Source organism: Pseudorca crassidens, chromosome 1 (assembly GCF_039906515.1).
Source record: "Pseudorca crassidens isolate mPseCra1 chromosome 1, mPseCra1.hap1, whole genome shotgun sequence".
In the NCBI taxonomy this organism is placed as follows: domain Eukaryota; kingdom Metazoa; phylum Chordata; class Mammalia; order Artiodactyla; family Delphinidae; genus Pseudorca; species Pseudorca crassidens.
In genome coordinates this window covers 23,189,811-23,216,245 of record NC_090296.1, presented here as the reverse complement: position 1 = coordinate 23,216,245, position 26,435 = coordinate 23,189,811, and the positions used below count along the sequence as shown (strand labels likewise).

The following is a 26,435-nucleotide window of genomic DNA, read 5'->3' as shown; positions in this document are numbered from 1 at the left end:
CCTAAAGACAATAATGAGGGAAGGGCTACTTTGATGGTCTTTCACTGTTTGATGTTCAAGTATAATGTATTTGGGGGCAATGATAGGATAAAATCGTTCACTAATGTTAAATAATTAACACAAGACCACTTTGGATATTTATATTAATAGTGCTAATAGTGACAGTATACTCTCTCCAGCCTTTCATCTGAGATCAAAGTTTGTTAAAAGCCCTAAACAAACTTTATAAACAGTTGTGTAAGTGGAATTAGAGTATAAAATTAAAAAAAAGATCGACTGAGGCATTTGATATCACTGAGTAAAAGCTCAGGACACAACTAGTAATGCAGCCAAAGGGCACGCCAACACTCTTCGACATTCACAAGGAAGAAAACCAGATCAAAGCTGCTTTATTAAACTCCATGTACCAAGAGGTCGAGGGCATATTTTGACAATTCTAAATATGATTCAAGAATTCAGTGTCCTGTTTATGACTCTACTTCTTGCCCTGCTCAAGGTAAATACGGGATCTTGTTGTTAATTGTCTTCCTCTTCACTTAGTATCATTCACTAGGTACTTACTTATGAAGCATTCCTTACTCATGTCTTCATTACTCTCAACATTCACAAGTGGAGTATGTGGAATGGAAAGAACACGGAGCCACTAATCAGGACAAATGAATTCTAGCCCCTGATTTGCCATATTTGGCTATTCATAAATTCCTCTGTCCTCCATACTTCTTATTTATAGGGTGAGGGGTTTTGACAAGGGTCTCTAAGAGTCCTTCCATTTGTAACATTACCTAGAATGTGAGATCCACGGCAGCAGGGACCCAATCTGCTATATGCCTGAGGACACTGTCGAGATATGGCAGGGATTCAACAAGTATCTGTTGTACACAATTACGTGATTAAATCAGGGTAAATTGTTTGAAAGCAACTATTCATAGGGTGGAAATTTTTTAATGAAGATAATTTTTTTTAATTCCTCCTAGACTAGAGTCTACTAAGTAAAAGACTTTTAAAATATGATCCAGTCCAGCACAATTAAAAAAAAAAATTTAAAAACTGAAATGTAGAGAGGTTAAACAACGTGCCCAGAGTCATGTGCCTGGTTATCGGGGAGGATATGACCAGAACCCACCATTTCTGACTCTAAATCAGATACTGTTGTACTATATCACTTTCCATCATTTAAAACTAGGCATATAATAATTTTCAGCTGAAACCTGTATGCAATTGGTTAAAATTAGGTGCACAAAATGAAAAATTCCCAAATTAGCTTTTTATGTAAAGGCTACTTCAAAATGTGTGTAACAGACACTACTCCCACCAACTATATGTTAAGGGTGTAATACCAATATTTCATTTCATAGTTAGATTAGGATCTTAAAAAGATGTAATACATTATTACTCTGAGATTTCACCCAGATATGCGCTCTTAAAGAGAACAGAAAGCATTTCTTATATGTATTATATTTTTCAGAAAGATACTTCAGAAAGTGTTTTGTAATATATACACTCATATTATCTTCACAATACAAAACAAGCGCTTCTTACCCATAGAATGCACTGTTATTGATAGTGTTTGGAACAGGACTATAAAACACATCATCGAGCAAAGCAGTTAGGCAGTCTGACTACTTATCAGCACCAACTATGAAGCTGTCAGACTGACCTCCAAACACTGAGGAGTTCAATAATACTAAATTCATCTGCTGGTGAAGCTGCATTCATTATGTAATTTCTCAATGATACTTTCCCTATGTCACCGCATTTATGAAAAATCTGACAGCGCTGTGAGAAACGATCTTTGCAGGCTGAAGGAAGTCTTACATTTTTAAATTGGTCATCACCTTTTGCCACAAGGTTGCAACTCTGTATAAACAGCCCACTGGTTTCAGCACCATTTTCTTCATTTTAACATAAGCACAGTCATGTTTTTGCAATTTAACCCTTTGAAGATGACCCCATTATTGGAAAATATACACATCTTAATACTGACTAACACAGAATACAGACTCTGTATTTTGGGACAAGGTGGCGAAAGGAGAATGTCTAGATTGTTTTAACCAAGATCCCTCATGAGAGATTCATGAGGATATTTCCGTTTGCCCTCGATGCGAATATACAGAAGGTAGACTAACATTAGAGCAGTGGGAAACTTGGCAGAACGGGCTAGGACAGGGTTTGTGCAAAACCTTTTTCCGGTTTCAGTTTGAATGGGTTCCCAGGAAGTGTCAAGTTCGAACAAATCCAAAATTTTACAATGCAGCTCAGCCAAAACTGCTGAGATTCACCTGATTCTGGGTCAAAACCGTACAGAGCACACTGCGTTTTATTTGGTGTAAAGCCAATTTGACTGAACCTTTCAGGCAACTTCAATGAGAGGCTTATAGCCTTGGCAAGACCAAAAATGAACCTGGCTTGATCTTTGGTTTTGAAACAGCAAGTTCTGGCTTTATAAAGAGATAAAGGCAAGTTTTACCCAGCTTCAAGATTCTTACAAATACTTAGAAGAGGCACTGCAGATAATTAACTGTTATTTGGCCACATTTACATACTCAAGTCAGTTATTTCCTCAGCTAAACCAGGACACTTTAGTTAAATACATTAACACTACTGGGTCCATATACTCCTAACTGCCCCAGAGCAGATTCTGGTGTCCTAACAAAGAATAATGGTCCTTCTTCAACAACTTATGTGCCTGTAGACTGGCTTGCACACGTAGTAGGGTGAAGCACAATTAGTGTTAGATCTATAGTGGGAAGGGAAGGAAATTGAAAGTAAATCCCCAACAATCAGTGTCTAACAGTAGACAGGTGAAATCAGAATACGCAACATCACTTAGTAATTTCCAGAGACATACTGGCATACTCTTGTACTCGTGGATACCAAGATCTTGAAGATCAACTGGTATGCATACTTCAAGTCTGGTACCACTAATATTAGCTGAATGAATCCTTTAGAGATGTGCTTAAGCCTCTAGCAGTTTTTTAAAAATAGAAATCATATTTCTAACAGTTTTCCTGTGTCTTGTAATTTTTCTCAGATAGGCAAATTTGTGCATGTTTTTCTCCATATAGCTGCAGGTTAGGATTTATCCTGTAAATTATGTTATCTCTGCAAGTATATCCTAAAAATACAGGAAGCTTAGATTGTTTTAAGTAACTTTGGTTTGAGAAGTTGATTAAACACTGACAAATCGCAACTACACAGTTACACATTTGCTCTCAGTCAACACTTTTCAAAATTTTAATTACATCCTCCCTAAATAATTTTTAAACTGTATATCTCCCTTACTCTCCCCCCTTCCATACACACATTTTTAAGTTGTCAGAATGTTTTCATCATAAGTTTAGGTAGTTGCAAAGGATGAAAATTCTGGAATGTAGTAAATATTGTCATTTTCAAATAAAACTTTTATATTACTCATATAAACTTATCCAGTGAACTTTAAATCTCATTAATTTGTTACCACCATTTATCCACTTCCAAAATAACTAAATACTATCCTCTTTAAAAGACAGATTTTATATGATTCCTTTTCCCTTTGAATTTATTTCAAATCTGTTTTCCCTCACCGACTTTTATCCTAATATATAATATACTTACGCTTGCAGGCCTATTTATTGGTTATCCTATCATACTTTATCCTTCTCTGTAACAAAAATGTATATATATATACAGAGAGAAGAACTGATTTTTAAAACTCTCTGTGACCATAATGCTCTAAGTGTTAAACATTATTATGGATTGAATTATCATATAATTAATATTAGGTATATTAAAATTTTTGAGAAAAAATTAAATGTGAAATGTCAAAAAACCTCAAGGCTTCCAAATGTATCTCTCTTACTGGGATGGATATAGCTTCCTCTTCTCCTGTACTCAATTAGCTCATGTATCCATGGGTAAATGCTAATTTTGTTTCAATAAGACAGCGTTCCATTTCTATTTCTATTTTTTGTTTCTATAGATTTACTCACTGAGAAGTCTTGTTCACATAAAAAAGTACGTGAGAATAAAATTAGTTTTGTTATAACAATGTCACTCAATTTCTTGAATGCCTTCCTAGTTTTATAGCAAAGATTACACAGTGATCTGTCATCAAAAATTAATTTAAATGATCTACCAGCTCGATTAGGTCCTCTTTCAATTTTGTTGAAAGCAAAGAATTAGAAACCACTTGACTTGCCAAAGGATTGTAATGTAGTTATTAAAGTCATTCACTTTCCATTTCTGGAAGGTAAACCCAAAAGGCTTTACTCACCAAGACTTAAATGACTACAACTGTTCTTTTTTCACTTAGAGATATTTCATTGAACTTAACACATGCAAAAAATAAAAATCTCAATTTCAATACCATTCTATCAGTACGAAATTTTAATATATTTATTTTATCTCAGCATTAAATATATCTGCATCCAAAACTTAGAGCTGCAGACTGGCAAAGCCAGTCCTCATTGTCAAACCAATCAGCCAAATCAGCAGTACTTTCTGGCAGAAAAAAGTCTGACTTCATTTTTCAATTCTATGTAATGTGTTGATGTGTGCTCGTGACAACCGTCTCACTTTTGAATCATAATTCTAAGACAGATAAATAGATAAGGCATGGAGCCGGACCAGAGTTTGTCACCCGGATGAAATAAGACACTGCGGCTTTCAATGATTTCTTTCCAACACATCTTAGCTTTGTTTTCTGGAGCTATACATTCTCTGATTATAGTAGGTGGTGGAAGAGGTGAGGTCATTAAATAAAACTGTCTTTACTCCTCCTCAACATCCATCAACAATACATGTCGATTTCAGAACAACCCATTCTCAACACCCCAAATATCTAATACAACCCTTTGTTCTTATCAAAAATATATGGATGACTAAGAAGGACAAGAAGCCTTACCTTAGTGACCTGATTAAAGGAGGACATGAAGGCACCCAAATCATAAACTGCCCCTTGTTTGGCACCCTGATGTGCCTGGGGGAATTTGCCATCATGGGACCCTGGATGGGTGAGAAGGAAGCCTTTCTTCTGCAAAGTGGGAGGGGGCTGATTATGAAAAGTAAGAGGGCCTCTTCAAGCCGAGCTATTTTAAGAGAACGTGCAGGTAGTAGCTGAGGATATAAAAATGGATTCTCCTAAACCTACTTGTGTCTTGACTGCCCCTTGGAAGATCTTTGTGTATTCTTGGAGGTACTCTACGGGAAGACTGTGCTGTACCTCACCAGTTCTCTTTGAACCTTACTGTCAGGGACAGCATTAATCATTTCGTTGTAAAATTAAAAAAAAAAAAAGTGCTGCTAACATGTTTCAATTTCCTTTGCTTTTTGGTAGAATGTGTCATAGATACAAATGAGTACATAAAACATATACATAAAGAAAATGACAATTTTTGTGGTTTTAGTCATCATTTCCCTGATTATGAATGAAGCTGAATATATTCTTACATGTTTCTTCTTCAACTGAAATGCCTGCTTATGCCTTTTATCCTTTTTCTTTTTTCTTTTTTTTTTAATCTGCATTGTTTATCTTTTTCTAATTGCTTTGTTGGCAATAAGATTTGGATACAAACTGATTTGGATACAAACTGCTAGTCAGTTATATCTTCTGCCACAAATGTGTTCCAAGTGTGGCTTTTCTTTTCATTCTTTTTATGTTGTCTTTTGATTTATGGAAGTTCTTAATTTTGATGTGGTCAAAATTAAGTCATTTCCTTTATGACCTATGTTTTCAGTGCCCCTTCCCTCACCCCTAGAAATCCTCCAAAGTCCCAAGGTCATGATGATACTAAACTATACTTCGTTTTAAAGCCTTATGGTTTCATCATTCACATTTAGGCTTTCACCCACTTTTGCATCTGAGATAGGGGTTCAATTTCATTTTTTTCATACCATCTATTAAAGAGTCCATCCTTACTCCTCTGATATGTGATGCCAGGTATGTCAGACATCAAGTTTCTATGTACACATATTTGTTTCTGGATTCTCTATTTGATTACATGAACCTATTTATATATTCCTGTGTCAAGACTACACTATCTTAATTTCAATAGCTTTAATAAGGTTATATGTATGTTAGGAAAACTCTCCCCACTTCCTCTTCTTCAGAAGTATCTTGACTATTCCAGAGTGTCTTCTCTATAAAGGCTTGAATTTTTTTTTTTTTTTTGCGGTACACGGGCCTCTCACTGTTGTGGCCTCTCCCGTTGCGGAGCACAGGCTCCAGACGCGCAGGCTCAGCGGCCATGGCTCACGGGCCCAGCTGCTCCGCGGCATGTGGGATCCTCCCGGACGGGGGCACGAACCCGTGTCCCCTGCATCGGCAGGCGGACTCTCAACCACTGCGCCACCAGGGAAGCCCAAAGGCTTGAATGTTTTTGTCAGATATTTTCCCGTATACTTTGTATTCTTTGTTACTTTTGTATTGATATAGTAACTTTAATAACATTTTCTCAGCGATTGTTGCTGGAGTTAGAAGGAAAAGGGACTTTCAAATACTGGTTTCTATCAAACTTGTTAAACTATTTTTCATAATTTAACTATGAATTCCTAGAGCTTTTTATACAAACAATAATATTACTTTCAAATAATGATAGTTTTACTGCTCTGGTTAATACCACCAACACAGTGTCTAACAGAAACTGTAGAATGGGGCATCCTTTGCTTATTCCTGGTCTTAAAGAGGGACTTTCAAAATGCTAAGGTGAGGTTTGCCAGAGATTTTTTTTCACATGACCTTTATCAGATTAAGGAAGTTCTCTTCTATTCTTAGTTTTCTAAAAGGTTTATGAGGATGATAATGATATCATAGGAATAAATCTTCTTATTCATCTATTGGGATGACCTTATTAAATTTATTTCTCCTCAATCTGTCACTATGGTGAATTACACTGACTGAGTTTTTAATTTTAAACCAACTCAATTCCTGGAATAAACTCAATTAATTGATGAATTGGTAATTTGTCAGTGTTCATGAGTAATTTTCCTTTTTATACTTTCCAGGATTTATTTTGCTAATATTTGTGTATAATATTTTTGTATCCATGTTAATATGTGAGAAGTTCCTTAATTTCCCTTATTTATACATTCCGTCTGGTTTTGTCTCAAAGGTTATGCCAATTCCTAATGAGTTGGGCATGTTCTTTCTTTTATTTATTGACCTGTGAGTTGTTTAGAAGTTTACTTTGAAATTTCCAAAAGTCTATAGCTTATTTCGTTCTTTTTGAATCTTAAAGCTAGTTATAATCATGTCACTAAATTCCGGTCCACGGAAATGAACAGAAATGATATGTGCAAATTCTAGTTTTCACTAAAGGCAAGTTACATACATGCTCTCCCTTTCTTTCTTTTGTCTAGTTACAATATTAATCTAAGGGCTGGAGTGGAACAGGCATCTTAGATCAGGAGGCAGAAGCAATATATTGAAGATGGTAGAGCAAAACAACAAAAGAAGCCTGGGTTTCTGACACCATACCTGCCATGGACACCATATATTTGGATTGTTAAACGAGAGTGAAACTAATTTCTATCTGACTTAACCCATAATTCTTTTTGGATTTCTCTTAACTGAGGTCATGCTAACTCTAATACAAAGGTATTGAGAATCTAAATTATCATGGCATTTATGGAAATGAAAATAAAGACAGGTCTGAGGTGCGATATGACAAACAGAATTTGTATCTCCAAGCTGAACAGCCTTCCCTTCCCTTTCATTTCCTAAAATGACCCTGACTTCTTATTGTACTGCCTATATCTCCTCTTCTCCCTTGACCTCTCCCACTTACTAAGTTCACTAGTGCCTTTCTATAAACAAGGGTAATCACTCTAACCCTGCCTTTCTGGCACCAAACTGTCCCAATTCCTAATTTTCCTAGCACAGTCCTAAAGTTGTATTACCTCCGCATGCGCTTTCCCTCTTCCTGCTTGCAGGCTCTCACCACTCCACTCCAGTGTAGTGGTGGTTGCACACCACCACTCCAGCTGTACTCCTGCACACCACATTCACCACGCCACAACCCCTGACTGAAAACCATTAATGACTACTTATTGGCTAAATAGCCATGCTACCGCCTTTCACCTCCCAACCTCGTAATGGACACAACAGAGAATGCAAAGCAATCACAGCAGTGCTCTCCAAAAGAGCAGCCCAGAATCCTTCCCAAAAGAATGTTTCAATAGCCAGTACTGACCAGTAGGAACTGGCACTCAGGAAGAAACCCACTTGTATCCCTGATATAAAAGATAAAATCTAAACTCCTTGGTTTGTATTTCAAAACCCCGAAGTGTCTATTACTCTCTCAAAGTTTTACAGACAATGAGGCTATTAAAAAAAAAAAAAAAAAAAAGATGTGAAAGCCTTTGAAATGGAACAAAAACTTACTGGGTATTTTCAGTGAAAAAACTAGTTTTTGCCTCGCGGACGCTTCTGGGTTTTTTGATTCTACAGGATCTCTGTATCAGTCACTGTCTTGGAGCTATTTATAACTCTGTGAGTTATAGATGACTGATCGCTATGCAAATGATTCTTGTACATAGACATGAAATAAATTTTGTCTGGGGAGGTTCAATTGATTTCCTTCCTCCACTATGGAAGAAGCCAGTTTTGCCTCTATTCTAAATTCACTTCAGTACTCTATTGCTCTTTGAATGTTCCTTTAAGTGAGTTGTAACATCTTGCTCATTCTCTGATTAATTAATGAGTTAAACTCATTTGTCATGAGTTCATTTTATATTTGTATGAGAGTCATGATTTCATGATTTTGCCTTAAAATTTTTTTTTTTAAATATCCTTTTAGCTAACTCTTTTTTCTTTTTTCTTTCTTTCTTTTTTTTTTTTTTTTTGCAGTACGCGGGCCTCTCACTGTTGTGGCCTCTCCAGTTGCAGAGCACAGGCTCCGGACGCGCAGGCTCAGCGGCCATGGCTCATGGGCCCAGCCGCTCCGCGGCATGTGGGATCTTCCTGGACCGGGGCACGAACCCGTGTCCCCTGCATCGGCAGGTGGACTCTCAACCACTGCGCCACCAGGGAAGCCCTAGCTAACTCTTTTTTCATTATTGCCTTTAAACTTTTATTACATCCCCAATATAGAATGTCTTCTCTGGCTCTTTCTACCTGACACTACTGATTCTTCCCATTTCAGAGAGGAAACTAATCTCCTCCATCATGTCCTCAAACTACAAAAGCCATGCTTTTCCATGACGAACCTAGACTGCAATGATGTTAATTTATTTTACAATTATTGTTTCTTTGTAATGCCTTCTACAAAATGCACTGTTTCATTCACATGTTGTAGACAGTGCATATTTATCTTACATCATTAATTCATTTATATGTAAGCAACTTCTCTCCTCAATTAAAGTGCAAGCTCCTTGAGAGGACTGATCACAATTCCTTTTCCTTTTCTCCTCTTCACTGTCTACCTAGTACCTTAGTGCCCAATAAATATCCACTCTGAGTCCCCAGTATATGTAGGAAGGATGCTTGCAAGCTGGTAACCACTAGTTTGTTCTCTGTATCTGTGAGTCTGTTTCTCTTCTGTTTTGTTTTATACCTTTGTTTTACTTTTTAGATTCCACAGACAAATACTCTGTTATCACTTATATGTGGAATCTAAAAAGGATCCTAAAAAGGATCCTTCCAACCAAGATTTTTTTCAGGTAATCACTTAGCTTTATTTGGGGAATCAACCTACTATGTTTTGGCTGAAGGTGGTTCCTTCCTAGGAGAATTCACACTAAACTTTAATGAAGATAATGGAAGCTTCTGTGAAACACCAAATAAAGTGTAACACTGATCAGAAAGGCTAGGGAAAAAAGAATAAATTGATATGCTTCTGGGTACTTTTTTCCCTCAACTGTCAGTACTGTGTATACCTATATTCCTAAGAATAGTCTATGTGAGGATTATATACATTCAGTTCAACATTCATTCTTTGATTTTACAAATGTTTATTGATTGTCAACTGTATGTTAGAAATGTTTTGCAGGCCCTGGGGGTGCATTTGTAAATAAAATGTAATTTCTATTCCAAGAAGCTTACCTGCTAGTGAAGAAGGAGAGGGAAGTATTGAGAAAGAAAAGGGAAACAGACACAACTGCGACCTGAGCATATAGATAATTGGTGACAAGCCAAATCAAGTTGCTCGTTATGACAAAAAAGACCTTCTTATTTTCAGGTATTATAACTACTAAACCTTTAAAATTAATCTATTGTAAATACTCCTAATGGAATAATGAAATTTCAAATTTTGCAGATCTGTATCACCAGGACACGTATCCTACATTCAAAGCCTTACATACCCTAATACCACCTAAACCAAATGAGAGACCACCAACATTTTTCTATGGTTTAAGTGCTAAGTTGTGAGAGACTAATAAATGGTCTTGAGACTGCTTCCAGCATATTTGATTTTATGAACTATAAAATACTTTACCAGCTGAACAGTCTACCAAGTATATTAAATCCACTCTTTATAATGCCATATGAAGTCAAAGGATTTCATAACATTTGAGCATTAACATTATTACTGAGCATTTTCATTTTTCATTCATTATTACCGAGGTTTTACTTATGATAATTATTTCAAATTAAAACCATCTTGAGAAAACTGCCACTGTAAAAAACCTAGTTCATTTAACCAGTTTTATTTTTCTCAGGATGATTTTTTATTTTTTACCTTTATTCTTAGCGGAACCCTTAGAATAAGGCATTTAAGATTTTATACCATAGTACTATGTTAGTAAAGAGATTATGTAAATAAAAAAGACCAACAAATACTAATAAAAGTTATAGGCTTCTTGTTGTTATTGATAATTTTCAGCTTCACATGACATACTAGTATAATCAAAATGATTAAATAAGAAAAAATAAGCAATCACGTAATGATAACAATAACCTAACACTTGTCTGGTCCTAAATATTTTCACATATATTTTCTTTCTTAATTCTCACAACAGTGTGATAAAATATGTTTAATTATATTCACTTTTACAGACGAAGGAATCAAGAAACAAGCGATTTACTAAATGTTGAAGTGGCATTTTGTGTAGTGAACCCAGGTCCTCAAACTCAACATTTCTGTTTTGGTTCATACTTTTAAAAAGAGCATTTAATTTACAAGCCAAATACTGTTGGCAAGACACTTTCTAAGGATAAGTAAAATATATGTGGAGGAACACTAAACATTTTATTCACTTACGATGTCATCATGCTGAAACCAAGAAAGTCAGTGTACTTTCCCAATGGCCTGGTTAAATCTAAGGAATAGATTATTTCCCAGCTAGGGTCTGCACACTGTCGATCAAAATCACTTGCTTACACAGGACTAAAATACTCTCAATTAGCATCTTTCCTTTCCTCACACTCAAAATATAAATATTTTATTCTTAATTAGCCTTATTGTTTAAAAGTTTCTTATTTTTCACCTGCTCATTAAAAACATTAAAAAAAAATCACCACTAGACCCAAGTCACTCAATATTTTGTGTGTTTTCAAAAGTTTTAAACACAAAATATGCATATTCAATATTTGCATCATACTCTCCATATAGCTTTAAATATCTCCCCCTGTATATAATAGCATGTCAATATTTTCTTTTTGAAAATATGACTTTTAATGGCTGAATAATATTTCATCGTTAGGTGGTACCATAAGTTATTTTACCATTCTTTCAATTCATGTGGTTTTTATTATAAAAATGTTTATTTATAAAGTAATCTAACCATGTTTTTTAAAACTTGAGGAACAGAGAAAGGAATGATATCACAGCCCTAATTCTTGTCTAACAAGTCGCTGTTATAAGATTTGCTTGCTTCTTTTTTTATACACCTATCATCATATGTTATCATTAAAGTACACGTAATTTTATATCTTGAATTTGTTTCCATTTAACATTATATAATAAACCTTTTCCAAAATCTTTGTGTCATGCTGGGTGGAAATTTCACACTTTATCTAACCATTACTTTATTGACGAACAATAAGTCATCTCCCCTTTTTTTCTATAAAAATGTATATCATTTTCCAATAAATATTGCAAGCACGTAATCTTTATATATTTGCACTTAAAAAAATGATTTCCTAACATCAGATTCCTGCAAGTAAGATTATTGAAAAAAAGGCTAACCAGCTTTTATCATTATTTGGATATTGTAAAAAAAAAAAAATGTTGACTGCCCTTCAAAGTATAAATAGCAACCTAATCTCAGTTTCTTATCAACTAGTCCTTTTAGTGATTGGGAAATACAGAAACAAATAAGCATAATTACATTTAAGCTAATTATGTCTTCCATAAATTAGTGCATCACCTGTCTTGAGAGAGCAGTGACCACTTAAACACACACAATTTTTTTCTTAATTCTTTTTTTTTTTTTTCATTTTAAAAGTTTGTATCTACATATCTTTCTGGTATAGTTTAGCTTACTTTCTCCTTTGAATCTTAGATATAGTTTTAGAAACGCTTTCCAGAACTGCTTCCTTTGGGGAGTGCTCTGAAATCCACATCAGGACACAGCAGTAATCCTGATAGAAGGACAAAGAAAATGCCCCAACTTACCGTTTCTAACGCATGTACACGGTCCTGCAAATAAAGCATAATACATAATTATTAAAACAAAGCTATAAAAAATCATTTCAAGTTTACTTAATTTTTAGATTTTCTATTTATCCTCTATGAACAATAACATTTAAAAAATGTAAAAAATGAAAACTCCTACTCAGGATAATCTCTCCAATAGAAAAACAGTCATAAAAGAATCACTTTTCTCATCTCAACTAGTGTTAGGAGGACTACAAGGTTTAATTTAATAGTAAATACCATAAATTCAAACATAGTTACTAAGTGGAATAGATTTTATCACTTTTGCATTGGTAAAATTATTTATCTATTTAGTGAAATATAACTATTAGATCTGAATATATGAACCACTAGACAATAGTAGTGATTTAAAAAAGGAATTTAGCACATATACCAGCTCTCAATTAGGTATACAGCACAAAGTATGCTCTCACAGGAAGTAAAGTTCAGACATAAGAATGACTTCACCAATTAAAATTAATAAGTACACTGTTAATTGAAACAAGTCAGGAAAAGTAAATGAGAAAGATATGTCACATGCAGCCAATCCTGAACCCAGAAAGGGCTTCATTACCTACAATATCTTAGAAGGTTTCATAGAAATACTGTTTTTAAAAAGAGTCAGTGATAATATCACTTTAAAAGCTAAATGATTAAGAATGGTTTCATTCTCAATCCAACAGTTGTGTTCTCAACTCTTCCCAGAGCTAACAGCTACATACTAAAAGTTTTTACCAAAAAAAAAAAAAAAAAAAAAAAGCTGACTTGAGAGAGAGGAGACTGAAAATTCAAGGAAGTGCAAAGCCATCCTTTTTACGAGGGTCAAGGCCACTTTTCTTTCTATTCTTTCATTTTAAGTAGTTGGAGGAGATATATAAAATCTGGATTTTTAAAAATTAAATTGTTTGCGCTAAGAGGGAAAGGAAGGAAAATGGTGCAGAGGGCCATTCAGCTCAGATCTCTGTGACCGTACAGAGACTGACAGAGACCCATGACACTTAGGAGCATAAACTTGGCTCTCCCCTGCATTCTCCCAGCTTCACCTAACACACAGAGGCCTTGCCTTTGAGGACTTCTGCAACCCAGCCTTCAACCCTCAGACTGCGAAACTGGGTTGAACATTTCTGCCTCTTTAAATATTTGGCTATGTGGGCACAAGCTAAATGAATATATTATGCAAAATCAGCCCAAAGCAGATTGCTTTTAGCAATATAATCTGTTTAATTACATTTTGTTGGCATACTTGAGAGAACCTCACCCTTACCCCCATAATTTTCATAAAATAACTGCTATTTTATTGGTGACTTGTGTACTGTCACATTTGAGTAGCTCGTAATAAATGCATATAATGCCTCAACGGGGCTTTGTTCTGTTCTTACCAGGCATCTTATTCACAGTGCATCTGGGACAAAATCATTCAGCAAAGTGTTATCATCACTTGCAGACTGAACAGAACCTCATTAGACAGTCTTTGGGAAGTATCGCATTTATATGAACCATCTTGGAAGGCTGAAAATATTTACAGCCACTATTTGGGCCTTAAGTTTTCCCCACACCATGTACCTATGGGGCTCATATTATTTAGAATTAGCATATTTTAAAAGCACACGTACAGCTGGTTTGAAATCCGTGATATCATATGATGCCAAAATAGTACAACTGAATTAAATTCCATTTTAATTCATAGCTCACTGTTTGGTAAAGATAAACTGATATAATTTATGTATTACTGTCTTCATTTTACTTAAATATTTGTTACAGGATTTTAAAATACACACTGTCATGGATTACATGTTTGTGTACTCAGAATTCATGCATTAAAACCCCAATCCCTAATGTGATGGCATTAGGAGATGTGGCCTTTGGGAGGTAACCAGGTCATGAGGATCGAGCCTTCATGGGATTAGTGCCCTTATAAGAAGAGACACAAGAATGCTTGCCTCTCTTTCTGCTCTCTGCCAGGTAAGGGAATAAGGAGAAGATGGCCATCTACAAGCCAGGAAGAGGTCCCTTACCAAGAACCGAATCTGCCAGCACCTCGACCTTGGACTTGCCAGCCTCCAGAACCGTGAGAAATAAATGTTTGCTGTTTAAGCCACCCAGGCTACAATAATTTGTTATAGCAGTCCCAGCTGACTGAAACATAACCCTAGTCTATAAGGCTAAAACGCAAATGGTCAAAAAATCTCAATTTCGTTAAAATATAAAGATCAATAATCTATTTCAATACAATTTACTTATGTCTGTCTATAATCTACTCCATTCCAAAATGGTACTGAGATAGCTTTCAATGAAAAATATATATGTTAAGAAAATGAGAAAATTAGGGAAACAAGAAATTCAATTCATTAGTCTGAATTTAAATAATTCAGTTTGCCAATCAACAACAGCTAATAGGATACCCGTCATTGTTGCCAATTAGTGAGCTCTGTCTAAACTGCAGTTTTGTTGGCCTTAATTGTAGGCCATAAATAAAAACAAACTACTCCTAATCTTTATGAACTTATTAACTTGCTTTTTTTTAACATCTTTATTGGAGTATAATTGCTTTACAATGGTGTGTTAGTTTCTGCTGTATAACAAAGTGAATCAGCTATCTGTATACATATATCCCCATATCCCTCCCTCTTGCATCTCCCTCCCACCCTCCCTATCCCACCCTCTAGGTGGTCACAAAGCACCCAGCTGATCTCCCTGTGCTATGCGGCTGCTTCCCACTAGCTATCTATTTTACGTTTGGTAGTGTATATATGTCCATGCCACTCTCTCACTTCGTCCCAGCTTACCCTTCCCCCTCCCCGTGTCCTCTAGTCCATTCTCTATGTCTGCGTCTTTATTCCTGTCCTGCCCCTACATTCTTCAGAACCTTCTTTTTTTTGTTTTTTTAGATTCCATATATATGTGTTAGCATACGGTATTTGTTTTTCTCTTTCTGAGTTACTTCACTCTGTATGACAGACTCTAGGTCCATCCACTTCACTACAAATAACTCTTTTTATGGCTGAGTAATATTCTATTGTATATATGTGCCACATCTTTATCCATTCATCTGTCGATGGACACTTAGGTTGCTTCCATGTCCTGGCTATTGTAAATAGTGAGGCAATGAACACTGTGGTATGTGACTCTTTTTGAATTATGGTTTTCTCAGGTTATATGCCCAGTAGTGGGATTGCTGGGTCGTATGGTAGTTCTATTTTTAGTTTTTTAAGGAACCTCCATACTGTTCTCCATAGTGGCTGTATCAATTTAAGAAATGTATTGCGAAATTTAAATGGTTGAAGTTGACTTCTTTTTTGGCAGAAAAGATTAGTTATTATAATTCTGTATATAAAAGAATTAGGCTACTGCAAATCTCTATTCTCAAACAAAATATTTGCATACTTCTGCTCATGTTCTTATCATTAAAATATCCAATAACTTAAGCCAATATTGTGGCACTGATACCGTCTATGAAAACACATGCCAGTATATGTCTTGGAATGAATATATAATTATACCAAAATATATTCTCCCTATCCTCTCCCACTCTTACTATAACTGCAACCGTAGTGTTTTGTTGTTGCTGTTTAATCTTCAATTTTCATTTCAACAGATTTTATCTTCAAGCTTGGCCTGCAGGTTCAGCACTCTCCCTCCTCTCCTACCACATACACACTCCTAAGGTTAGATCCCCAAAAGAAAAGAATTGCTAGGATATTGAAAGGGGGGAGAGTAGGTGAGAGGAGTAGAGGGGGAAGACAGAAGTAATGAAGTAAGGAAGATACTCTCAGTAAAATCATGACATTTCAGGTGGTTTTAATAAATCAGTGGTTCTTATTTTTGTAGCCATGGACTTTGAGAATCCTTTCCCCAGGAAAATGTACACTATACACAACACACAGAATTTTGTATATATTTTTAGGGGAATTGCAGACTCTCTGAAACCCACTCATGGGCCTCCAAGTGCTTTTACTCCAAATAAAAACACTTGAAATAAGATGTAAGAATTATTTTAGTAGACCAAATAATTTATTTTAAATAAATTATTTTATTATGCCAAATAAACTATTTTATTAGACCAAATCTATTTATTTCTCCTGTATGAAATATTTCTGGATAACAAGGAAAGAAACAATGGGGAGTGGAAGGTTAAAAATTGGAGGAGAAATTTCCTTCAAATGTTTTGAAGAAAAAAGCTCTTAGGGAAAAAATATGTTTTATCGTTACCAGTTTTTTTGTGATTGGAGAGTCCCTTTCCCACTATTTTTTAGTGCTATTTAAGATGGGGAAAGTCTAAGAAAAACCTAAAATGGCAACAATTATTTTAATGTTTACTCTTAAGGATTATACATATAGTCACTGCATAGTCCTTGAGTTACAATGAAGAGTACTAGCTGTTATTATCAGTGTGAAAACTACATACCATTTCTAAATGAAAACAATAATGCTAGAAATCACATTTTAATTTATTCTGGGCTTGACAGATGGAGTAAGGTGAGTTATATTTTTGGGAAGGACAATAGCACATGCACTATAAAAAAAAGATGTATTTTAACTTTTTATCATTAGGTTAGTAACCTGTCTTGAGCTGTATATATTCCTTTGCTACCTGGTCACAGTGGGGCGTACATTAGAGTTTATGAATAAACCAAAGCAAATTCATTAGTATCACTGGAGATGGGAACATATTTGTAGGCTGTTAGGAAATGAAGGCTACGTGGAGAGTTGGTGTCTGAATCCTTGGTCATTAACAGTTTATTTGACTCAGCTGAGCCAATCAACTAGCCACATTGATTCATCCATCCCATCTAAGAGATGAAATAGAGACTCACAGGTCTGAATGCTCAGAGTGCTCTCCCCCTGATAAGTAGAGCTGTACAGGTCTAGTGACTTTATCACAATAATGCAGCATTTTCCAAAAGTGCTTTAAATACATCCATTAGCGTACAAAAAAAGCACAATACTGGCGTAAAAATATAATGAAAGTCTCTATTGCTTCCGAGTCTAAGAAACATTACAAGCATAGACTAATTCTGGAAACTTCTCTGTACTGAAGGGCCATGATGAACATATAATTTACAAAAAGAAAACCCACAGTGAGGACTCCCTCTCGTCACTGTTCTAAATGCACAAAGCCTGTTTTCTGGAAGAAAAATCCACTGAGCTTCACCCAGAGAGACCACTGCAGGGCATTTTTCCTGTCAATGTTATCTTGGTTTAATCAACACTCACACTTTACCTGCTGTTTCGTACATGAAGGTTATAAAATGAAATGCATTTTTCCTCTATGCATTTTTCCACATGACAACCCATCACATTTAACAAATTGTCAATCATTTTTTTAAATAATTCAAAGAGTTAGAAATAATTTCAAATGTATTATTTTCCACACTTCAAGATATTAAAGTGAAAGAAAAGGAAAAGGCTTTTATTAACCACCTCAAAAAAAGATCAGTGTTTCATAGTCATTCTAAAAAATTAAAACAAAATAGATAAAAATCATAAACAACCTCAATGTTGCAACACCAAAGTTTTAAAATATAGCATAAGTTGGCTCTGAATACACACAGAAGTCAAAGATCTGTACATAAAATTGCATGTTATCTATTAAAAGTCAAAGTTACTCTATATTTTAAAAAACTTTAGAATGAATGACATTAGGGCAGCATGCAGTGGTTTCCCACCATCTGGTGTTCAATTTAGCCATCATTAGATATTTCCGGTCAATCTTTGTTAACTCATTTCACTAGCTGCTTATGTGCCTTTTTCAAATAATCTACCTCAGGGTTCAAAATAACAAAACAGAAATGCTGAAAAGAAAACCACAACAAGGCATCAGGATTTTACCTAAAAAGTCGTCACTAAGAAAACCCAACATTTAACTTATCAAGAAAAGCCAGTTTAAAGGTACGTATTATTTCCTAGCCTAGTAATGATCCCTGTTATCTACCTTTCACTTGGGGACTGGAAAATCAGAAGCAGAAACAAAGACAAAATTTAAGAACAAAGCCGAAGTGTGTGCTCCACATTTCTGACCTGTTCTCTCATCCACTACCGTTGCCAGATAGGGACCTGAGGCAGCCAGTTTTGCTTCTGTAGCTTTCTTCTGCTGTATTCTCAGGCTAGCGGTTTGGTTTGCGGTATTGTTATGAGGCCGTTGTTGACTACTGCACTTGCATTCAGTACTATTCAGGAAAGGCTGAGGTTGCACTTACACTGACGTGGGATGTGTACATGGGTTTGCGGAGCAGGGAATACAAGTGGGGTGAAGGAGGAAAATGAAGAGAAAGCATGGAAATGGGGCTCTGTTGGTTTGTTTCAACAGATTTCACACTGGAAAATGTAGCCAGAAAGGCTAGGTAAGGGTTTTGCTTAAAATCCCTGTAAGCATTTCTAGTCAACAGTACAAAACTAACACCAAAAAAAAAAAAAAAAAAATCTCAGATTTACCCTTTATATTTTAGAACACAAAGCAAGGCAATGAGATTTCTTCCCCCTGCCCCCCTTTAAAATGAAGAATCACTGTAAGTTTCTTCTTTAATGCACAATGTAATACGGTGCATAGGTGTGCGCCTACAGGATAAGACTGCAACTCAAACGAAGGGCAAAAGCCAGAATTATCTTTCTGTTGGTACTGCTCAGTTCCACAGTGAAACTGCTAGTAACAGGTAACAAAAGTTCAGTGAATGACATCTAGACTGGAGAACACCTAAAAGTTATTTGCAGATAATATAAAGGCTATGATCGTGGTTAGGGGTAATGCAAATGGTAACCAATGTAATTTCAAAGATTGTCCCCAAAAGAGATGCAGGAACAGGAGTTGAGTAGCAAGGGAAAAAGCTAACAATCCAGAAACCAACACACCACATTTTTTTTCAAGGATTTACACCTTATGAAATAAAGTACATGTCTCCAGTTGTGAGGCCTGTCATATATCAGCTGAATATGCTCTGAACTCTTATGCAAATCATAGTGCAGTGGTGATTATGGCATAATTTATGAGTAGGTCTGTGTCATGCATAACTTGTGGAAAACAACTGGGTGTGCTTTTTTTTTTTTCAGGGTGTGTATCTGACTGCCACCAAACATAGCTGATCTAATGAGACTCCCTCAGGCTAACATCTCCTTTGTTTCCCTCAAGTGTGCACATCTCTTGGGTTTCCAAGTGAAGCATGTTCACAAGGAAACCCATATAATCACAGAACCCTTTGTCCCAAGCTCCTTGCTCTTGAATATTGGAATTGCAACACATGATTGTTGACTACTGTGCATGTCACATGGCTGAGTCATTAAATGGCAAAAGCAAACAGTCCACCTTGGGAATTAAATTGTAATTCCAATAATCCACATCCTAATTTACATGGAAAGTCATTTACTCAATTCTTTTCAGGAATTAAAACATAAGGAATATTATATTAGATACTCTCCTTTTCACCCTCATTCCCACATTCCTTCTGCGGGCTACTGCGTACAGTTATCTCCCACCATTCTATACAAAGAGAGAGGCTGCTGCTCAGAATGACTAATCAAGGCATAGATAGTTTTAAAATAATGTATTATTCGACTGACACAACTCAGGCTTTTCTTGCTTCCTGACTCAGTTTGACTCAGCTTAGAACTATACTAACCTCCATTTTGTAATACACAAGTACAGGTAGAAAGGGAAAGGTGATTAAAGGATTTAAAACTAGCCTTAGATTATATGTACTCTGATAATCAATGGTGCACTATTCTTAGTATCTACAAAAACTGAGAGAAAAAACCCAACAACTTAGTTTTCAGTTGAACTTCTGGGAAGCATACCTGAAGGCTGACTTACCCTGTATGTCCTGAAAGAAAGCAGATGTATTTTGACTATTCAGTTCCAAATATTCTAAATATTTTACCTATGAAGTACTTAACTGCTTTTTCTTCAAATTGAGCTTCATTCTGATTTCTCATTGCAGTCTGACTAGCATCTTCCGAAGGTGGCATTTTAAATAGTAGCTTTGGCTGTTTAAGAGAGATGTGAGTAAAGAAAAAGAGTTGGAAAGCTCTATTGTCTACTTAAAGCACTATAAATAGTAATAGCTATAAAAATAACACCAATAGGACCATAATAATTTCTAATGATTTTTAAAGGACCTTTAAAATGTTCCTCCAAATAACTGTTTACCCAACTAAGGTCACAAATTTTAGGGAAATCATTATTTGAAATTTAAAATACTTTACTCTTCAGGATTATAAATAAAGAATAGTGATTCATTTCAAAATATCCCCAACTGTCTGGCTTTCAAAATCATCCCAGGAAGTAACTGATCCTAAATTCCAAAGTCTATGAAGGAAGGAATAAATAAGATGTGAGCTTGTTAACAGACGCACCTGGGCAGTTTTAGCCAGTAATGAAAGCTACTTTTAACACTCACAACCTTACCTGTGGATAATGGCCCACTAATGGAGTGTGATTTTAGGAGTTCAGGAAGGTCTGACTGATTACCCAAAATTATAGTTTCCTTCTATTTGCAAGATTATTTAAAATTCTACCAACAGAAATTTATTCTTTGAGGAAGAGGTCAAAAATTTACTCTTTGACTCTTCCCACTCCAGTTCATCTTTCAAAAGACAAACATTCTTGAGACAGATAACCATTAAACTGTAGTTCATTCCAAGGCAGGGTCAGCAAAGTACGACAGTAGGTCACTCCAACATGCTGCCTGTTTTTATAGGTCTGCCAGCTAAGAATGGTTTTTACATTTTTATGTGGTTGAAAAAAAAAGTCAAAGTAAGAATAATCATGACGTGAAAATTACATGAAATTTAAATTTCACTTTCCATAATTAAAGTATTATTGGAACATAGCCCACTCATTTCTTTACATATTGTCTATGGTTGTTTTCATTCTATGACGTCAGAGATGAGTTGTTGGGTGAGAGCATATGGCCTGTAAAAGTGAAAATATTTAGATACTGGTCCTTTACAGGAAGTTTGGTAACCCCCTTTTCTAAGATATTGGTGTCCTATAAGAATTACTTCTGGCCTCACAGAGGTCACCCTGTAGGAAACCCTGTATGTAACTGGAAGCAGAGGATAAGGTGAGACATGCTGACCAGGGATAAGAAACTAAAATAAGAACCAGAAAATTTTTACTCAACTTTTAAACTTTAAAGCAAAATTTAAAAGTTGTATGTGCATAAATACATATGCCCAGAATATAAACCATTCCTCAGGCTATATACGTTTCTTCCTTTTGTCCTTTATTCCTTTTATCCATTATTTTTTCTTTCCTTCCAATTTCTTTCCCTACATCATTGCTTCCTTCCTTTCTTTCTCCTCCCTCCCACTCATTTATTCATTTAATTAATTCATCCACCTTTACTGACACAGACACTATGATAGACACTGGGTACACAGTTATTAACAAGAAAGATAAGGTCTCTCTGCCTTCATGGAGCTTACATTCTAAAGGAGAAGACATGGACATAAATAAAGAAGACACCCAGGATCTATGATGGGGGGTAAGGGCAGAGGTTTGCTTTAGACAGGTTGATCAGGTTAAGTTCTCACAAAGAGGTGACATTTGAGCTGAAAACTAAAGGATGAAAAAGAACTGTCACCAAAAGAGTTAAGGGAAAAGCATTATAGAGAGAGGGAGTGGCAAAGGCAAAGGTCCTGGGACAGGAAAGAATTTGCTTAGTTTAAGGAACAAAAGGGACAGTGGTATGTGTGTTGTGGTTGTTAATGAAAACATTCCTTTAAATCACCAGTATCATAAAAATCAACACCATTTATTAAAAGCTTATTATTTGCAAAAATTGTATTGGGTGCTTCTCACATATGTTCTCATTTAATGTTCACAAAAACTCTCAATGGTGAAAATGACTAACTTCATTCATTTAAGTCAGAGAAACAGACTTCAAAGATATATGTATTGAATTGTACATTGTGATTAAATGTTGGCAGTTAGACTGTAATCCAGGTCCACCTGATTCAAAGGAGTCTACATTAACTCTGAAAGACAAATAAAAGGTCACGTTAAAAAAAATGTGTGTGTTTGTTTATTTAATATGTTGACAAAATGGAGTAGTGGAAATACCATATGCTGACAGAGCAGTTTTATGAGCAAATAGCCAATAAATGCCAATATTACCACCAGGGCTATTTTTATGTGTGTGGTAGAGGTTAGAGGATATACTGGATAACTGTTCTGCAGGCTTTTCTCAAAATTACACATGCCAGAAGAGCATTCCAAAACTTATTTTTAACAGATGTCATGTGACAGTGTAACAAAACACATACTATATCACAACAAAATTTAATGTTCAAATAAAAACCATTATTTGCACACAGTTTTATATTTATTTCGGTATATAATAAAAAAAGATTATATTTTTGGCATATGCCTTTCTTAAGTAAGTTGCAACTCCCTCTGACTTCTGGGTCTGACATTAGGCCAGCTGAAACACACACAGTCAATACCACTGGGGAAAGAGCAGAAGAAAGGATAAAGGAGAGCAAAGATCTACACTTAATTAGCGGAGATGTTATGCAGTTAAATGGCACCTCTATTGTGCTGGTCTCCCAGTTCTTTTAGATCTGAGCTGCAGGAGATTAGTTTCATCACTGAGCTCATAAATGGCCTCTTTCCTCCACCCCTGTTCCATTCGTGACAAATTTATTAGTTCTTTCTAACAATGAAATGAGAACCAGGGATTTCAATTACCACCAGAATGTAGTAAAGGCATGGAGTCCCTTGCAGGTAGTATTTTTCTATTTCATTTTATGGGCAAATATAGAAACATTGTTAACAGACATTAAATGTTATTTATTAGCATGCTAATAAGTCTTCACACTTTTAAAAGTAAACACTAAACTTCTAACAAATTAAACTTAGAATAGTAAGTGTAAAGCAGATACTCTGGAAAAGGAATGCACTTCAGAAATAATTTTTTAAAACCAAAGTAATCACTGAGTATGATAAAAAGACAAAGATATAAGAGGAGATGCTTATTAGTCATTCTTTCAGCTCAGTTTAGTTTTATCACCTTTTGCACAATTTAAAATTTATGCAAACGTTTTCAATGTTGCCTTTAATTTTTGCCAGAATATTTTGAACCTGGCTTAAAACTGAAATTGAAGAAGCCCAAGGAGGGCTTTAATAACAACTTTCTTCAGTCTGTTTATTTAAAACATGATGAATAAGCAAAAAGAAAAGGTGCAGAACTGAAAAAGAAAAATGATCCCTTCTCCTTCCTAGAAGTGTTCAAGATTACTGGATTGTTCATAATCTTGCACCAGGAATTAAAATCTTTCTCACATGCCAATAGCTAAATATACATATAACACTGTCCAGTCACCATATACATGTGAGCTTAGAGCCTAAGGGTTTATAAGTAGTTTTAAAGTTATAGAAAGGCAGGAAGAAGTTTCACTACTATTAAGACCCCAGTGTCGCCTGACTTATTTAATGCGCTCTCTCAAAATTGTTTAGCTTCTTAGTCTTTTTCTTGAGGAAGTAGGAGGTCAGTTAGTATTTTACCACACTAAATGCTTAATATCTTTACTAACAAATCATTCTCATAGAAAAAAATAGAAGAAATTTAAAGGAACATTTAAAGAAATGCCAGGAACCTAAACAAACAAACAAAAAAAGTGAAGAAATTCTGTTCTCCATAAGCTCACAAGGCATTTAAGCACAGTAGCACAGAAGACAAGCGAATTCTAACGCAAGTACCAGCCTGGCCACTAACTGGCTGAGCAAGCTATGCGCCTTAGCTTTTTTATCTGTAAGATGAGAATAAAAGTATCTATCTTATAGAATTGTTGCGAGGAATAAATGACATACATTTAGAAGTTTTAGCAGTGTATGACACAAAAGAATTGTCTGGTAGCTATTAATATCATTCATTAACAAGACAGAGGGTGATTTTTTTTCTTCTCTAATGTACAGATCATCACCCTTTGGGGTTGATTTAGCACAATCTTGACAGGAATTAACAAATGCTAAATAAGTATTTGTTAATAGATTGAAACATAACATTAGTGAGTTTCCAAGATCCCAGACTGGGGAAATCCTCTGTTTCTTTATATTCTGGAAGATCAGCCAGGGATGGGAATTGGAGATAGCCCTTGAAGCGAGGACTACAGTTTCTTTCAATGATCTCCTATTAATACTTTGAACCTCAGAGATTCGTTTTATGAGTCAGCAGAAATTGTTTCACCCAGATATATATTACTGCTGAGCATTTATTTCCAAATCTGTTGTACATCACAGTCATTACTTAAAATATTGCTTTTCACAACTGTCACTGTTATCAGGAGATGGAAGACAATATAGAGAACACAATGTTATGCCCTAAATGTTTGTGTCTCCCCAAAACTCATAGAATGAAATCCTAATCTCCAATGTGATGATTTTAGGAGGTGGGGCCTTTGGGAAGGGATTAGGTCAGAGGTGGAGTCCTCATGAAAGGATCATGCCCTTATAAAAGAGACTCCAGAGCGCTCTCTGTCTGCTGTGAACCAGGAAGCACGCCGGACACTGAATCTGAATCTGCCAACGTAAATACTGAATACACGTAGTGAATCTGCCTTGATCTTAGACTGCCCAGCCTTCAGAACTGTGAGAAACGGGACTTCCCTGGTGGCGCAGTGGTTAAGAATCCGCCTGCCAATGCAGGGGACATGGGCTCAAGCCCTGGTCCGGGAAGATTCCCACATGCCACGGAGCAACAAAGCCTGTGTGCCACAACTACGACTGTGTGCCACAACAAAGCCTGTGAGCCTGCACTCTAGAGCCCGTGAGCCACAACTACTGAGCCCATGTGCCGCAACTACCGAAGCCCACGTACCTAGAGCCCGTGCTCCGCAACAAGAGAAGCCACTGCAATGAGAAGCCCGCACACCGCAACGAGGAGTAGCCCCTGCTCACCGCAACTAGAGAAAGCCCAAGCGCAGCAACGAAGACCCAACGCAGCCCAAAATAAGTAAAATAAATAAATTTATAAAAAAAGAACTGTGAGAAACAAACGTTTCTAGTTTAAACCACTCAGTCTCTGGTATTTTTGTTATAGCAGCCCGAAGGGCCTAGACACATGGTTCGTTGTCCAAAGTTTGAGGCCCATTTAGGGATGTGACAGGAGAAGAACAAGCACATACACGTTATGGAGCATGGTATTGAAATGATCACTCAAACTGCAACCCAGGTGAAATTGCCCCAAATCGTAAGGCGACAGTTGACTCTGGAAACATGGCAAGAACTCCCAGACAAGTTCAACACTTGCAGAACGTCATAACATGCTTAGATGGTTTTCATTTTTCCCAAGAAAATGAAAGTTGTTCTTTACATCAGGCCCAGTGCCCAAGGAAACCAGAGCTTGGATTCTGATGAAGGTACCAGGGGATGTTTTCTGGAAGTGTTGCTTTTTATGGTGTCAACTGCGAAAGGGATGGTGTATGGAGACAGATAAAATAAATTCCCCCCTTGTGGCAGCAATTTACAAAATCTGCAACACATACTTAGTTCATTTTCACTACTGAGTTTTTAGTAAACCTTATGTCACAGGGTAAAATCTGGGCTTTTGAGTTCAAAGACTACACTTTGTCTTTGCATTTTTAAAATGTTTCCAAATGGCGTCTGTTTTTTAGAAGCTTTTTAAGAAGCTTGATTCAAGGAGACTGCTGAATCTTTAGGACTTCTGCTTTGCATCCCTTTGGATAAACAAAACCAGCCACAGTTTTACATTTTTTATTCTCAAAAGAAAACAATCTAGTCAATCAACTTCCATACACTCAGACACAAGAATACTTCACTCTCAGGGTATTCTATTTTCCATTTTTATTGTCATAAATTTCAAATTAAAATTAAGTTGCAAATTTCACGTGAAAGAGGGTGATAAAATTTAATGATCACTAAAATTTCAA

At 35.9% G+C, this 26,435-nt stretch overlaps 1 protein-coding gene across 3 annotated transcripts in view; it reads right to left on the bottom strand.

Annotated features, from left to right (window-relative positions):
* CEP128 (centrosomal protein 128) overlaps positions 1-26,435 on the bottom strand; it is a 437,869-nt gene that overhangs the window by 43,739 nt on the left and 367,695 nt on the right. For all 3 annotated transcript variants that reach the window (XM_067728864.1, XM_067728857.1, XM_067728871.1), the window contains one exon: positions 12,534-12,557. In XM_067728864.1, the coding sequence (XP_067584965.1) occupies positions 12,534-12,557 (24 nt within the window). The remainder of the gene's footprint in view (positions 1-12,533; positions 12,558-26,435) is intronic.